This window comes from Elgaria multicarinata, chromosome 5, assembly GCF_023053635.1.
Source record: "Elgaria multicarinata webbii isolate HBS135686 ecotype San Diego chromosome 5, rElgMul1.1.pri, whole genome shotgun sequence".
In the NCBI taxonomy this organism is placed as follows: Eukaryota; Metazoa; Chordata; class Lepidosauria; order Squamata; family Anguidae; genus Elgaria; species Elgaria multicarinata.
In genome coordinates this window covers 137204251-137220329 of record NC_086175.1, presented here as the reverse complement: position 1 = coordinate 137220329, position 16079 = coordinate 137204251, and the positions used below count along the sequence as shown (strand labels likewise).

The following is a 16079-nucleotide window of genomic DNA, read 5'->3' as shown; positions in this document are numbered from 1 at the left end:
AGCTGCCCAAGTACTGAGAGGGGCCAGGCAGTCAGAAGATGTGGCCGGTCTATTATCCTTTGCCCTGGCTGTCGCCGCATTTCTGGGCCCGATGTAATGTGCTGGTTTTGACCTTTAAAGATTGGCCAGTTTTGGACCAGTATACCCGAAAGGCTCCGTTCACCAGTACCAGCCTCAGAAGCCCTGCTTGTGTGCCTGCCTGGGTGAGCCACCAGGCTGGTAGGCATGCAGGAAGGGGCCTTCCTTGGCTGTGTCAACCCCCCACCCACCCCGGCCTGTGGGACCCTGTTCCAGTTGAGGTATGTGATGCCTCATCATTGCTGCCATTCAAGCAGGTGTTTACAACTGTCTTTGCTTGAATGAGAATCTTCTTAGATTGTTGCACACTGTGCTGCTGTAATTTGTCATTTTGTAAAATTCAATTTTACTGTTCCTACTGGGCTGAATGCTGTTCGTGTTCTTACTGTTTCTTCTTGTTTTTATATCAATCGTATGTTTATGATGTTTTATGGTTTTGAACTTGTATTAGTACATTATTGTGAATGTATATGTTGGGAGCTGCCTTGTGAGGGTTTTACTGTAAAAGACAACCTATACATGTTTTAAATAAAGCAATAGATTAAAATGTAAAACTTGTCCATTCGGTGAAATTGAAAGTGAATAAAAGGAAAAATGGAATTAGCCAAATGGCAACCGAAAACAAGATAGGAACTTAAGAAGAGCCATGTTGGATCAGACAAAAGGTCTGTTCAGTGCAGCATCCCGTTCACACAGGGATCAACCAGCAGCCCACGGGAAGCCCCAAACAGCCCGTGAGGGCCATAACTGCCTCCTCCGGCACATGTTCTCCAGCAACTGGCATACCGATGCACGCTGCCTCTGATGCTGCCTCAGATTCTGCCTGGACATCAGGAGAATCTTCCTGATAGAACAGTACGACAATGGAATCAGTTACCGAGGGAGGTGGTGGGCTCTCCCACACTAGAGGCATTCAAGAGGCACCCTGACAACCATCTGTCAGGGATGCTTTAGGGTGGATTCCTGCATTGAGCAGGGGGTTGGACTTGATGGCCTTGTAGGCCCCTTCCAACTCTGCTATTCTATGATTCTATGATAAGATGGGGGATACTTGGCTCAGCAATACTACAAACGAGAAGGATCTTGGAATTTTTGTAGATCGCAAGCTGAATATGAGCCAACAGTGTGATATGGCTGCAAGAAAGGCCAATGCTATTCTGAGCTGCATTAATAGAAGTATAGCTTCCAAATCGCATGAGGTACTGGTTCCTCTCTGTTCGGCCCAGGTTAGGCCTCATCTAGAGTATTGCGTCCAGTTCTGGGCTCCACAATTCAAGAAGGACGCAGACAAGCTGGAGCGTGTTCAGAGGAGAGCAACCAGGATGATCAGGGGTCTGGAAACAAAGCCCTATGAAGAGAGACTGAAAGAACTGGGCCTGTTTAGCCTGGAGAAGAGGAGATGGAGGGGAGACATGATAGCACTCTTCAAACACTTAAAAGGTTGTCACGCAGAGGAGGGCCAGGATCTCTTCTCGATCCTCCCAGGGTGCAGGACACGGAATTATTATTATTATTATTATTATTATTATTATTATTATTTATTTATTTATTTATATAGCACCATCAATGTACATGGTGCTGTACAGAGTAAAACAGTAAATAGCAAGACCCTGCCGCATAGGCTTACATTCTAATAAAATCATAATAAAACAATAAGGAGGGGAAGAGAATGCAAACAGGCACAGGGTAGGGTAAAACTAACAGTATAAAGTCAGAACAAAATCAAGAATAACGGGCTCAAGTTAAAGGAAACCAGATTCCAGCTGGACATCAGGAAAAACTTCCTGACTGTTAGAGCAGTGCGACGGTGGAATCAGTGACCTAGGGAGGTTGTGGGCTCTCCCACACTAGAGGCCTTCAAGAGGCAGCTGGACAGCCATCTGTCAGGGATGCTTTAGGGTGGATTCCAGCATTGAGCAGGGGGGTGGACTCGATGGCCTTGTAGGCCCCTTCCAACTCTGCTATTCTATGATTCTGTGAATAAACACGAAAGGGATGATCAAGGAAAGGAACCAGCGCATGATATGTCCACAAACAAGGCCTGGCCATCTGAGGCGGACCCCTTCGACCCGCAAATGGCGGCTCCGCGGTCGGTCGGTCGGGAGCCGGAAGTGCGGGCGAGGCCGTAAGTTCCCTTCGCGGTCACATCCCACGTTAAGCGACGGCTTTGACGAGCACGCTCTGGCCACGCCCACTCGCCTTTTCCCCTCCCGGCCCCTCTTCTGGAGGAAAAGGAGGAGCCACAGCAGCCGCCTCGGACGTCGTCACTTCCGCCTCCCTCCCTGCCAGGCGATAAGTTTCCCGGCATTGCTCGCGCGGCCTCTTTTCGCCTCGCGCGGCCCAAGATGGCGGACACGCAGGTGGGAGCTCCGAGCGGGGGGCCCGAGGATGGGGTGGGGGAAGGAGAGAGAGAGATACGGGGTCCCTTAGCAACGCCGCTTCTTAGCAACGCCACTTAGCAACGCCGCCCCGGGCCCGTGGAGGGGCTCAGGTTGGGCCTTGCTGCGGCCGCCTCACCCCGGCCAAGATCGGAACGCCTACGGGGGAAGGAAGGAAGGGGAGCCGGGCTGCCCCCTTCTCCCCTGCGGGGAGGCAGGCTGGCTGGCTTCCCTCCGCCTTCCCTCCCTCCATCCCCCGCGGTGTCCCAGAGGCGGCTTCTCCCCCCCCCCTCCGTTCCGCCGAGGCGTCTGTGGCCTGCACGAGGCGCCTCCTCCGGCCGAGCGGTGCTCTTGGGCCGCCCCGCTATCTCCCCCCGCCCAGGTTTTAGGCTTCCTTGTCACGCGGATCGGGGCCTCGCGGGACTTTTTGCCGCACAAAAGCTCCGAGGAGGAGAGGGAGCCGCCGCCCCCGTTGAGCCGCCGGAAGCTGGGTGGGGGGAGGCTCGTGGCCCCTCCGGGGAAAGAGCGCGCTTCATAGATTCTTAGAATGGCAGAGTTGGAAGAGACCCACAAGGCCATCGAGTCCAACCCCCTGCTCCATGCAGGAATCCACCCTAAAGCATGTTTGATAGAGGGCTGTCCAGCTGCCTCATAGAATGGCAGAGTTGGAAGGAGGCCTTCAAGTCCAAACCCCTGCTCCATGCAGGAATCCACCCTACAGCATCCCTGACAGAAGGTTGTCCAGCTACCTCTTAGAATCATAAAATGGCAGAGTTGGAAGGGGTCCACAAGGCCATCGAGTCCAACACCCTGCTCCATGCAGGAATCCACCCTAAAGCATCTCTGGCAGAGGGCTGTCCAGCTGCCTCTTTGAATCATAGACTGGCAGAGTTAGAAGGGCCCCATAAGGCCATCAAGTCCAACCCCCTGCTCCATGCAGGAATCCACCCTAAAGCATCCCTGGCAGAGGGCTGTCCAGCTGCCTCTTAGAATCATAGACTGGCAGAGTTAGAAGGGCCCCATAAGGCCATCAAGTCCAACCCCCTGCTCCATGCAGGAATCCACCCTAAAGCATCCTTGGCAGATGGTTGAATCCGATACGGCCTCCCTGACACGAGTGCCTCAACATGCGGCATGGACTCCGCATGAGCTCATTTCAGAGCAGACCCAAAAAGGAGGCTCCAAGACCGAGAAACGGGCCGCTTGTCTGTCTCAGGGGCCAACAGGGCCTCCCCCCCGCCACCCCAGTCCCCAGGGCCTCCTGCGTGCTTTGGGGCTTTAATCTGCTCTTCTGTGCCCACATGGCTGCCCTTGGCCTCTTCCCTCTGGAACTGATGTTATTCTCTCTTATCCCTTTTTCTTATTTTTGTGATCATCCGCAGACTGAGAGGGCTTATCAGAAGCAGCCTACCATCTTCCAGAACAAAAAGCGTGTGCTTCTGGGAGACACTGGCAAAGAGAAGCTCCCACGTTACTACAAGAACATTGGCCTGGGGTTCAAGACCCCCAAAGAGGTAATCGGTGCTTCAGAGGCAGATTATGGCCGGGGAGGATGCTTGCTCATGCTTAGCAAGGATCCAGGACAAATAAGAGGAAGGACTTCTTCACACAGCGCATAGCTAAATTATGGAACTCACTACCACCACATGTGGTGAGGGCCACCCATTTGGAAGGCTTTAAAAGGGGGTTGGATCAATCCATGGAGGCAAAGGCTATCCATGGCTACTAGCCCTGATGGTTGTGTGCGATTTCCAGTATTCAAGGCAGTAAGCCTGTGTGCCCCAGTTGCTGGGGAACATGGGTGGGAGGGTGCTGTTGCAGCATGTCCTGCCTTGTTTGTACCTGGCCGATGGCTGGTTGGCCACTGCGTGAACAGAGTGCTGGACAAATGGACCCTTGGTCTGATCCAGCTTTAGGGGTTTTATGTTCTTAAAAGCAGTAAAGTGGTGGATTGTCGTAGCATTTGGGAGGAAAAAATGAATCGTTTCTAAGGGCCTGAAGCTTGCTCCACTCCGTTTGCATCTACAGATAGCTGCTTAGCCTGGGCAAGTGCCCTTGCACACGCATCAGTAACAACCTGAGCCTGGACTTGAATGGTTTCCATTATAGAGCCATTTGGCTGTAAGTCCAAAATGCAGGATAGTTTCCCCCCCTTTTGCTGACACATGATGTACATTCTCACGATGGTCTTCCAAGCCCCACTAGTGAAAGGGCTTTGACGAACTCGGCCAAGAGGCCTTACTGAAGTCAGCTCATGTTTGTTGATACAAAATTTTCATTTTGTACCTGGGGTTTAGTTCTCTCCATGTGGAACTGCTGCAGGCACATATGGTGGAATCCATCCCCAGACAACAAATTCCTTCTCTTCACCTGCAACTAGCATGATGTCGGGAAGACTTTGTGCAAGGGGCAGTGTGTGTGTGTGTATGGAGGAACTTTCCGTTGTGTGAGCCAACATACAGTCGGAAGTAGTAAAGCTCAAACACATGAAAGCTGCAACCCACTTTATTTTCCTGCCTGCATTAGCTGAAAGTGACCTGCACAGAAAATGGGTTTAGAAGCACACCTTCATTCTTTTTTTGGCTCCAGCTCCTTCCAGAAAGGGGTGAAGCTGTAATTCAGAAAAGGGGTAGCAGTCCTTTTTCCTTGTGCTGCCTTGTTGTTGTTTCGACAGTATTTGTTGATCAATGTCTGTTTGCTTCCAGGCCACTGAGGGCACTTACATTGACAAGAAATGCCCTTTCACTGGTAATGTGTCGATTCGGGGCCGCATCCTGTCAGGTAGGAGGAGATTTTCTTTTCGTGTACACACTTCCAGCACTTGGGGTGGGGGGAAGGCGAAAGGTGCAAGGACCAAAAATACCGGCATACAGTAGCATGCAGAGGCCACCAGTGAGGGAGGAAGCAGCAGCCAGGCACCTCTCCACCATGCCTGGGTCCAGCTCCAGCTGAGAGCCCCCTCCCTCCTGCTACCAACTGTCACTGCAGAGGCCACCAGTGAGGGAGGAAGCAGCAGCCAGGCACCTCTCCATCGTGCCTGGGTCCAGCTCCAGCTGAGAGCCCCCGCCCTCCTGCTACCAACTGTCTCTGCAGAGGCCACCAGTGAGGGAGGAAGCAGCAGCCAGGCACCTCTCCACCGTGCCTGGGTCCAGCTCCAGCTGAGAGCCCCCTCCCTCCTGCTGTCACCTGTAACTGCTGAACTCTCCAACTAAGATTGAAGTGCCTGAATTTGCTTTCCTTTCCCCCCTCCTCCTCCTCCCTCCCAATCCCCTTTCCTTTTGTGTCATGTCTTTTAGATTGTAAGCCTGTGGGCAGGGACTGTCAAGAAATCCTTTTGTAAGCCGCCGTGAATGGCGGCATAAAAATCCATAAATTAATAAATAAAGCTCTCTCTGCTGCACAAAAGCTGGGAAGCCACCAAATGATTGGTCGAGTAGTAGAGGGAAAGGGGCGTGGCCATCTGGGCAGCCCCAGAGAGCTCAGTGTGGGCCTGGCGTTCCCCACACCTGGGATAGAAGGCAGGCTTGGTGTGTACCAGTGAAGCCTCTGTGTTCGGAAACAGGCCCCAGCTTTCAGGAGCCAGAGGCTCCAGCAGTACAGGCGCAGTCCTCGAGGCCGCTCTGGGGCACCTGTGTCCTTGCGGTGGAGCCTGGCTCAGTTTGGGCCTCTGCTGTGTGTTCTCTCAATGTGTTGAGAATGACGCGATGGGGCTCCACTGGCGCTTACTGGTGGGGTTCTCCGTAGAGCACCTTTTCCCATTTGTGAGCTACAGCGGGTCTAATTCCACATGCGGGTGGTGGTGGGGAGCTGCCGGCTTCACAGAGCTCTGCTCTGGTGCGGCCCATGAGCTGCTGCCGTTGCCTCGACCTCACATGTTTGCCCACAAGGTTCTCAAGCTGCACATGATGTTTTTCTCACGATGGTCTGCTGAGCCCCACAATGAACGGGGTTCTGACGAAACTGCCGTGTGGCTTAAACTGATGCCTTTGGGATGGACCTGGGCGTGGGGAAGGGCCGTAGCTCAGCGTGATAAGAGCCACTGCTTGGCATGCAGAGGGACCCAGGCCCGATCCCCGGCTCCTCCAGCTAGGGCGAGGAAAGGAATCCCACCTGAAACCCTGGAGAGCCGCGGCTGCCAGTCAGTGTCGACAATACTGGGCTTAAATGGGCCAGTGGCCTGACCCCACATATGGCAGCTGCCTCTGATCCTAAGTTTATTGTGTCTTAATAGGCTGCGTCTGATTGTGGGGCTTTTCGTTTCAAGGCACAGACCTTTAGGAATGAATTTTGAATAGGAACTGCTGGCTTGCCCATCGTTGGCAGGTAGAAGGGGGCCGGTCAGGCGTGTGCTGTCTTCTGACACAGCTGCCCAGCCATCTACCCTATGTAAAAACGTGAGAGGTGAGGTAGCAGCAGAAGTCTCCTCTCGGATCGCGCACCTGACAGTCACTCTTTCTCTTCCTCCTTCAGGTGTGGTCACCAAGATGAAGATGCAGCGTACCATCGTCATCCGTAGGGACTACTTGCACTACATCCGCAAGTACAACCGCTTTGAGAAACGCCACAAAAACATGTCTGTGCACCTGTCTCCTTGCTTCAGGTGAGGGGGCCCAATAGCAGCCTGTCCCGTGGGAAGGCCGTCGAGACCTTGATGCGCTCTGCATCCTGAGACCTTTGGCAGAAGCCCTTGATAATTTTAGCTGAAGGCTGCCTCTCGGGAGCCCCAGTGAAGGCTTTGTCTTGAAGGCACATGGGTTGCAGGACAGCTCCTGCAGTGTGCAGCTGGCATAGAACTTGCTTGATGGTGAGATGGCTGTGTACTTCCTGAAGGGCAGCACAAGTTGTTATCCTGTGTGGGTTGCAATTGTGGTACTTGATTCATGTGGGTCACGTTTCTATGTGAGGGGGCAGCAGGCCTATGTCGGTCCTGGATCGTCGGCCCTTCAGGATGCGTATAGGGGAGGAGAGCCTTCTGAAGCGTGGCTACCCTGGAGCAAGCACGCGGGTGATGATGTATAAACTCACGATGGTCTGCAGAGCCTTCTCTGGTGAACGAGGGGCTGCTGAAAATGCCTGTCTGGCAGTCGCTGAACCACGCAGCTTGCTCACAGGGCACCGATTGGCTGGGAGCTCAGCAAGTAGCCTGCAAGACGTGGGGGTTGCATGAAGAATCTGGGATGGGGAGGTGGGGGTGGGGGTGGGGGTGGGACCCAGCTTTACAGCAAGAAGTGGGGGTGGTTCTTGCCTTCCAGTCTTGAGTGAGAGGCCGGCCCCCCTCCCTCATGCCATAGTTTATCTGAAGGGAGACACTCTCCATAGCCACCCGGAGGGCCATTTCTCCTTGTAGGAAGGTGGGGTGGAAAATAAATACATTTGCACTTTGCAATGCAAACACATCAGGAAGAGGTTAATGGTTGCCAGTGGTGATCTTTGGAGCCCTGGTTCCCAAAGTATTGGGTGCATTAGGTTTCTTTAGCTCTTAAGCTTTTGATCAGCATCCTGCCAACAATGCGCAGCATCCTGCCCGCAGCTAGCCAAACATTTCAGCAAAATAACCTAAAATCTTCAGTTTATGCCACCAGTCAAAACAGCTAGTCAGCAGGAGTTTGCAGGCAGGAAATCACTTTTAGTACATGTACATTGATGGTGCTATATAAATAAATAAATAATAACGGGACCTGCCACCTAACGGTGCAGTATAATGAGCACCTTCAGCAGGGGTGCTCTTATTCAGGCTGCCAGACAGCTATTGGTTAAGAGCATTCTGTTCTCACTGGGTTCCCCCCCCCCCCCCGAGATAACATTTCCTGGCTGCTGAGCACGCTCAGTTCTAATTGGGCTGGCTTGGGGGTATTCTTGGCCCCTTAATTGCTGTGTTTTGAAAGATTTGTTCATACTCATGCAAATCTCAGCAGGGCCTCTGCCCCCTTCTCTCCCCCCCCCCCCCCCAATCCCGGGTCATCCATATGTGGCTGCCAGACTCCTGTTTTCATGTTGGGCAGGTGACAGGTTGGGCTGCCCCTGAGTTTCGTTGCCAGCTGCTTGTAAGCACTGCTTGGAACATTTGTACCACCTTGCTTAATGTTGCTGCTCTTTTCTCTTCCCAGGGATGTGCAAATTGGGGATATTGTAACGGTGGGCGAGTGCCGTCCACTCAGCAAGACAGTCCGGTTCAATGTCCTCAAGGTGACCAAGGCTGCTGGTACCAAGAAGCAGTTCCAGAAGTTCTAACGCTTTCCTTGAGATGTTCAAATAAACCTTTTGTAAAGACCCAGCAGGCTCAAGCGACCTGAGTGCTATGGGGGAAGGGAGACAGGGAGGGATTGGAGCAGTGTTTGTTGTTTCTTATTGGAAAGGCCTGATATATAAATGCTTCCAATAAAAATAGAAGGAGACTTGCTATCGCTCAGACCTGACTGGAAAGTGCATCTTCCCAATCCTTGTTCCCGGTGGTCTCTGTGGAAAACATGCCACTAGCTACTTGCGTATCTCACCTGCCTACGTATTCTCTCCCTTGGCAGAATATACTCTATAAAGGAGAATTATTTGGTTCTTTGCGAAGGAGGAAGGTTCAATGGAACCTTCAAAAACTGGGGAGAAGCAACGAGTGGGGTACCGCAGGGCTCAGTCCTGGACCCAGTGCTCTTCAACATTTTTATTAATGATTTGGACGAGGAGGTGCAGGGAACACTTATCAAATTTGCAGATGACACAAAATTGGGTGGGATAGCTAATACCCTGGAAGACAGAAACAAACTTCAAAGTGAACTTGATAGGCTGGAGTGCTGGGTTGAAAACAACAGAATGAAATTTAATAGGGATAAATGCCAAGTTCTACATTTAGGAAAAAGAAACCAAATGCACAGTTACAAGATGGGGGGTACTTGGCTCAGCAATACTACAAATGAGAAGGGTCTTGGAATTGTTGTAGAACACAAGCTGAATATGAGCCAACAGTGCGATATGGATGCAAGAAAGGCCAATGCTATTTTGTGCTGCATTAATAGAGAAGTATAGCTTCCAAATCACTGGTTCCTCTCTATTCAGCCCTGGTTAGGCCTCATCTAGAGTATTGCGTCCAGTTCTGGGCTCCACAATCGACGCAGACAAGCTGGAGCGTGTTCAGAGGAGGGCAACCAGGATGATCAGGGGTCTGGAAACAAAGCCCTATGAAGAGAGACTGAAAGAACTGGGCATGTTTAGCCTGAAGAGAAGATTGAGGAGAGACATGAGAGCACTCTTTAAATACCTGAAAGGTTGTCACACAGGGGGGGGGGGGGCTGGATCTCTTCTCGATCCTCCCAGAGTGCAGGACACGGACTACTGGGTTCAAGTTTCAGGAAGCCAGATTCCAGCTGGACATCAGGAAAATCTTAGTGATTGTTAGAGTAGTACGGCAATGGAATCAGTTACTTAGGGAGGTTGTGGACTCTCCCACACTTGAGGCCTTCAAGAGGCAGCTGGACAACCTTCCGTCAGGGATGCTTTAGGGTGGATTCCTGCATTGAGCAGGGGGTTGGACTTGATGGCCTTGTTTGCCCCGAAGGCCATCGAGTCCAACCCCCTGCTCAATGCAGGAATCCACCCTAAAGCATCCCTGACAGATGGTTGTCCAGCTGCTTCTTGAATGTCTCTAGTGTGGGAGAACCCACGATCTCCCTAGGTAACTGATTCCACTGTCGTACTGCTCTAACAGGAAGTTTTTTCTGATGTCCAGCTGGAATCTGGCTTCCTGAAACTTGAGCCTGTTATTCTGTGTCCTGAACCCTGGGAGGATCGAGAAGAGATCCTGGCCCTCCTCTGTGTGACAACCTTTTAAGTATTTGAAGAGTGCTCTCATGTCTCCCCTCAATCTTCTCTTCTCCAGGCTAAACCTGCCCTGTTCTTTCAATCTCTCTTCATAGGGCTTTGTTTCCAGACCCCTGATCATTCTGGTTGCCCTCCTCTGAACATGCTCCAGCTTGTCTGTGTCCTTCCTGAAGTGTGGTGTCCAAAACTGGATGCAATGCTCTAGATGAGGCCTAATCGGGGCCGAATAGAGGGGAGCCAATATTTCGTGCAATTGGGAAGCTATACCTCTATTAATGCAGCCCAAAATAGCATCTGCCTTTCTTGCAGCCGTATCGCACTGTTGGCTCCTATTCAGCTTGTGATCTACAGCAATTCCAAGATCCTTCTCGTTTGTAGTATTGCTGAGCCAAGTATCCCCCATCTTGTAACTGTGCATTTGGTTTTTATTCCCTAAATGTAGAACTTGGCATTTATCCCTATTAAATTTCATCCTGTTGTTTTCAGCCCAGCACTCCAGCCTATCAAGATCACTTTGAAGTTTGTTTCTGTCTTCCAGGGTATTTGCTATCCCACCCAATTTTGTGTCATCTGCAAATTTGATAAGCGTTCCCTGAACCTCCTCGTCCAAATCATTAATAAAAATGTTGAAGAGCACTGGGCCCAGGACTGAGCCCTGCAGTACCCCACTCGTTGCTTCTCCCCAGTTTGAGAAGTTTCCATTGATAAGTACTCTTTGAGTCCGATTCTGTAGCCAACTGTGAATCCACCTAATAGTTGTTCCATCTAGCCCACTTTTAGCTAGTTTGTTAATCAGAATATCATGGGGCACTTTGTCAAAAGCTTTGCTGAAGTCAAGATATATGACATCCACAGCATTCCCACAGTCCACAAGGGAGGTTACCTGATCAAAAAATGAGATCAAATTAGTCTGGCAGGATTTGTTCCTGACAAATCCATGTTGGCTTCTAGTAATCACTGCGTTGTTTTCAAGGTGCTTACAGACTGACTTCTTTATAATCTGCTCCAGAATTTTCCCAGGGATGGATGTCAGAATGAATGGTCTGTAGTTCCCAGGTTCCTCCTTTTTGCTCTTTTTGAAGATAGGGACAACATTAGCCCTTCTCTAGAGAACTGCATCGCCCCAGTTTGCCTAATTAATTGACCATGGTTTTAGGTTCTGTACCTGGAGTCTCTACGGAGCTTAGGCTACACCTTATTCAGCAAAAATAATAAATAAATAAATGTTTGCTTGTGGTGGACAGCTTGATGGAAATGTCAACCCACTGTAAAGAAGGCAAACTCCATGTTAGGCATTATTAGAAAAGAAAGAGGAAATAAATCTTCCTATATCAGTATGGCTTTATACAATCTATGGTGTGACCACACTTAAAATAATGGGTAGAGTTCTGGTCATCATATTTTAAAAAATTTATTTATTTAATTTAATTTATTACAATTTTATACCGCCCAATAGCCGAAGCTCTCTGGGCGGTTCACAAAAATTAAAACCATCATAAAACAGCCAACAGGTTAAAAACACAAATACAAGGTTATCAGAGCATGGATAACTGTAGCTAGGCTATCACTATCCAGATAAGGGCGCAGTTGGTATATCAGCCTAAGCTGATAAAAGGTGCTCTTTGCCACTGAGGGCCTTCCTAGACGAGGCCTTAGCGAGCCTTCTGACCTGGTTTCCCTGCTGTGCGTCCAGATGACGCACAGGGGAATCCGGAGGCAGGCCGCGTTGAGGCCTCCTTCAACACGCCATAAGCGAATGCGCTTATGGCGCGCCTTTTCCCCAGCTCCGGTCTCGGGCCGGAGCTGGGGAACGTCTAGGGACTTCCGCAGCTTTTTGCGGCTCCTCGCTTACTCGCTGAAACTCCCAGACATTGTAGAGCTGGAAAAAGTGTAGAAAAGGCCATCTAATATGATCACAAAACTGTAGCATCTCCCCTATGAGGGAAACAGAATCATAGAATAGTAGAGTTGGAAGGGGCTTGTAAGGCCATTGAGTCCAACTCCCAGCTCCATGCAGGAATCCACCCTAAAGCATCCCCGACAGGTGGCTGTCCAGCTGCCTCTTGAAGGCCTCTAGTGTGGGAGAGCCCACTACCTCCCTAGGTCATGGGTTCCATTGTCGTACTGCTCTAACAGTCAGGAGGTTTTTCCTGATGTCTAGCCGGAATCTGGCTTCCTTTAACTTGAGCCCGTTATTCCGTGTCCTGCACTCTGGGAGGATCGAGAAGAGATCCTGGCCCTCCTCTGTGTGACAACCTTTCAAGTATTTGAAGATTGCTATCATGTCTACCCTCAGTCTTCTCTTCTCCAGGCTAAACAGGCCCAGTACCTTCAGTCCCTCCTCCTAGGGCTTTGTTTCTTCTGCTAAAGTCTTCTGCAGTGTGGAAGCAATAGGGTTTTCTGTGCTGTTCCTGAGATGTATGTTACTTACACACACACCCCTCCATTTGTCAGGCAACTACAGGATTGAGGTGGATTTTTTGTATTTTTTTGTAAATTGGTTTGTGTCTCTGATGTCATTGAAAAATATATTGAAAATATTTTAATGGGTTGTGTTCAACATAGAATCAAAGAATCATAGAATAGAAGAGTTGGAAGGGGCCTACAAAGCCATCGAGTCCAACCCCCTGCTCAATGCAGGAATCCACCCTAAAGCATCCCTGACAGATGCTTGTCCAGCTGCCTCTTGAAGGCCTCTAGTGTGGGAGAGCCCACAACCTCTCTAGGTAACTGGTTCCATTGTCGAACTGCTCTAACAGTCAGGAAGTTTTTCCTGATGTCTAGCCGGAATCTGGCTTCCTTTAACTTGAGCCCGTTCTTCCGTGTCCTGCACTCTGGGAGGATCGAGAAGAGCTCCTGGCCCTCCTCTGTGGGACAACCTTTGAAGTATTTGAAGAGTGCTCTCATGTCTCCCCTCAATCTTCTCTTCTCCAGGCTAAACATGCCCAGTTCATTCAGCCTCTCTTCATAGGGCTTTGTTTCCAGACCCTTGATCATCCTGGTTGCTCTCCTCTGAATTGTGGAGCCCAGAACTGGATGCAATACTCTAGATGAGGCCTAACCAGGGCTGAATAGAGAAGAACCAGTACCTCACGTGATTTGGAAGCTATACTTCTATTAATGCAGCCCAAAATAGCATTAGCCTTTCTTGCAGCCATATCACACTGTTGGCTCATATTCAGCTTGCGATCTACAACAATTCCAAGATCCTTCTCGTTTGTAGTATCGCTGAGCCAAGTATCCCCCATCTTGTAACTGTGCCTTTGGTTTCTATTTCCTAAATGTAAAACTTGGCATTTATCCCTATTAAATTTCAGATACATATTGGTATCGGCTGTAAAAATGTAGGATATAAGAATTAAATAACAAGCGGAGTAAAGAATCCTTCTACTTCTGACACTGGAATCTCCCCAGATTGGATTCTGAAGGTGGCCTTTGCCCAAGTCCTCTTTTGAACTACACAGGGGAAGAAGAAGGCGCCAGTTGCAGCTCATTATGGCACTGGCCAACCTCAGCAGCACAGCCTTTGCCCTGGCCGGCTTCCCTGGGCTGGAGGCGGCCCACCGCTGGATTGCCATCCCCATTTTTTCTGCCTACAGACCAGTCAGTCTGACATCCATCCCTGGGGAAATTCTGGAGCAGATTATAAAGAAGTCAATCTGTAAACACCTTGAAATCAATGCAGTGATTACTAGAAGCCAACATGGATTTGTCAGGAACAAATCCTGTCAGACTAATTTGATCTCATTTTTTGATAAGGTAACCTCCCTTATGGACCGTGGGAATGCTGTGGACGTCATATATCTTGACTTCAGCAAAGCTTTTGACAAAGTGCCCCGTGATATTCTGATTAACAAACTAGCCAAAAGTGGGCTAGACGGAACAACTATTAGGTGGATTCACAGTTGGCTACAGAATCGGACTCAAAGAGTACTTATCAATGGAACCTTCTCAAACTGGGGAGAGGCAACAAGTGGGGTGCCGCAGGGCTCAGTCCTGGGCCCAGTGCTCTTCAACAATACTATAAGAGAAAAGGATCTTGGAATTGTTGTCGATCACAAGCTGAAATTGAGCCAACAGTTTGATGTGGCTGTAAAAAAAGCAAATGCTATTTTTGGCTGCATTAATCGAAGTATATCTTCCAAATCGCAATAAGGTACTGGTTCCTCTCTATTCGGCCTTGGTTAGGCCTTATCTTGAGTATTGCGTCCCGTTCTGGGCTCCACAATTCAAGAAGGATGCAGACAAGCTGGAGCATGTTCAGAGGAGGGCAACCAGGATGGTCAAGGGTCTGGAAACAAAACCCTATGAAGAGAGACTGAAAGAACTGGGCATGTTTACCCTGGAGAAGAGAAGATTGAGGGAAGACATGGTAGCACTTTTCAAATACTCGAAAGGTTGTCCCACAGAGGAGGGCCAGGATCTCTTCTCGATCCTCCCAGAGTGCAGGACATGGAATAATGGGCTCAAGTTAAAGGAAGCCAGATTCCAGCTGGACTTCAGGAAAAACATCCTGACTGTTAGAGCAGTATTGTTAGATCAATGTTCTTCACCCAAGGACGAAATCCAAACAGCCCTTAAGCATGACTCCACCATTCCAGCGACAGAGGGTTCAAAAGCGCTTTATTGATTAGTCATCAAGGCCTGGTCTCTTCAAAGGGAGCAATCAGACAAAGACATTGGGGAATTCAGCACAGCATTTGAGCCTGCAAGGGGCAGGGCCCAGTAGCAGCATAAACCAATCAGAACATAACACTGGGGCATAGCTAATTTTGCTAAACAATTCTCATTGTTTTATAAACAATCCCTTTGCCTTACAGTAAGTTACAGAAACTTAACTTTGACACAGGAGGACTGGAGCCTAAGCTCTTGTTTATGTTAGATAAGACAGATGCAAGGATGCACTCAAGGAGATATTCTCATGTACATGACATTTTTGGCTACTTCACAGTTTCCTTTTAAAAATGGAAGCACTTCTGCTAACAGTATGACAATGGAACCTGTTACCTATGAAGGTGGTGGGCTCTCCTACAGTAGAGGCCTTCAAGAGGCAGCTGGACAGACATCTGTCAGAGATGCTTTAGGGTAGGGTGACCATATTTTGGAAACCAAAAAGGAGGACAAAATGGCCGCCCTCAGGAGGCATGGCCACCCGAACATGCCCACCCCCAAGGCAGAGCCAACACAACATGTCCATCCCCCAAGGGGGCGTGGCCTCCATCACGTTTATTTATTTATTACATTTTTATACTGCCCAATAGCCAAAGCTCTCTGGGTGGTTCACAAAAAGTAAATGAAAGCAACCAATGAGTGCCAAAGGCACACAACTACTATAATAATATACTAAATACTAAAAAAAGAATTAACACTTATATAAAACCATTTCTTTGTTTTTATAACATAATAAACAACCACAACCAGCAATCATCACCAGCAAGAGAAGGAGCATTATTAATATTAGAATCACCATCCATTATCAGCATCACCAGCAAGAGAAGGAGCATTATTAATATTAGAATCACCATCCATTATCAGCATCACCAGCAAGAGAAGGAGCATTATTAATAGTAGAATCACCATCCATTACCACATCACCAGCAAGAGAAGGAGCATTATTAACATTGGAATCACCATTCATTATCAGCATCACCAGCAAGAGAAGGAGCATTATTACTATTGGAATCACCATTCATTATCAGCATCACCAGCAAGAGAAGGAGCATTATTAATATTAGAATCACCACCCATTACCACATCACCAATAAGAAAAGGAGCATTATTAATATTAGAATCAGCATCCATTATCAGCATCAC

The 16079-nt window shown here is 49.3% G+C and overlaps 1 protein-coding gene and 3 non-coding genes across 4 annotated transcripts; all 4 read left to right on the top strand.

Annotated features, from left to right (window-relative positions):
• The first annotated feature begins 2344 nt into the window (after positions 1–2344).
• On the top strand, positions 2345–8730 carry RPS11 (ribosomal protein S11). Its single transcript, XM_063127892.1, has 5 exons — positions 2345–2438; positions 3839–3970; positions 5162–5237; positions 6927–7056; positions 8564–8730. Exons 1-5 carry the CDS (start codon positions 2424–2426, stop codon positions 8685–8687), a joined length of 477 nt encoding a protein of 158 aa, XP_062983962.1. The 5' UTR covers positions 2345–2423; the 3' UTR covers positions 8688–8730.
• LOC134399851 (small nucleolar RNA SNORD35) lies at positions 4617–4710 on the top strand. Its single transcript, XR_010025546.1, has one exon. It is a non-coding gene; the product is annotated as a small nucleolar RNA SNORD35 (small nucleolar RNA).
• LOC134399848 (small nucleolar RNA SNORD35) lies at positions 6354–6446 on the top strand. The gene has a single exon (XR_010025543.1). It is a non-coding gene; the product is annotated as a small nucleolar RNA SNORD35 (small nucleolar RNA).
• Positions 7460–7556, top strand: LOC134399849 (small nucleolar RNA SNORD35). The gene has a single exon (XR_010025544.1). It is a non-coding gene; the product is annotated as a small nucleolar RNA SNORD35 (small nucleolar RNA).
• Positions 8731–16079: the final 7349 nt, after the last annotated feature.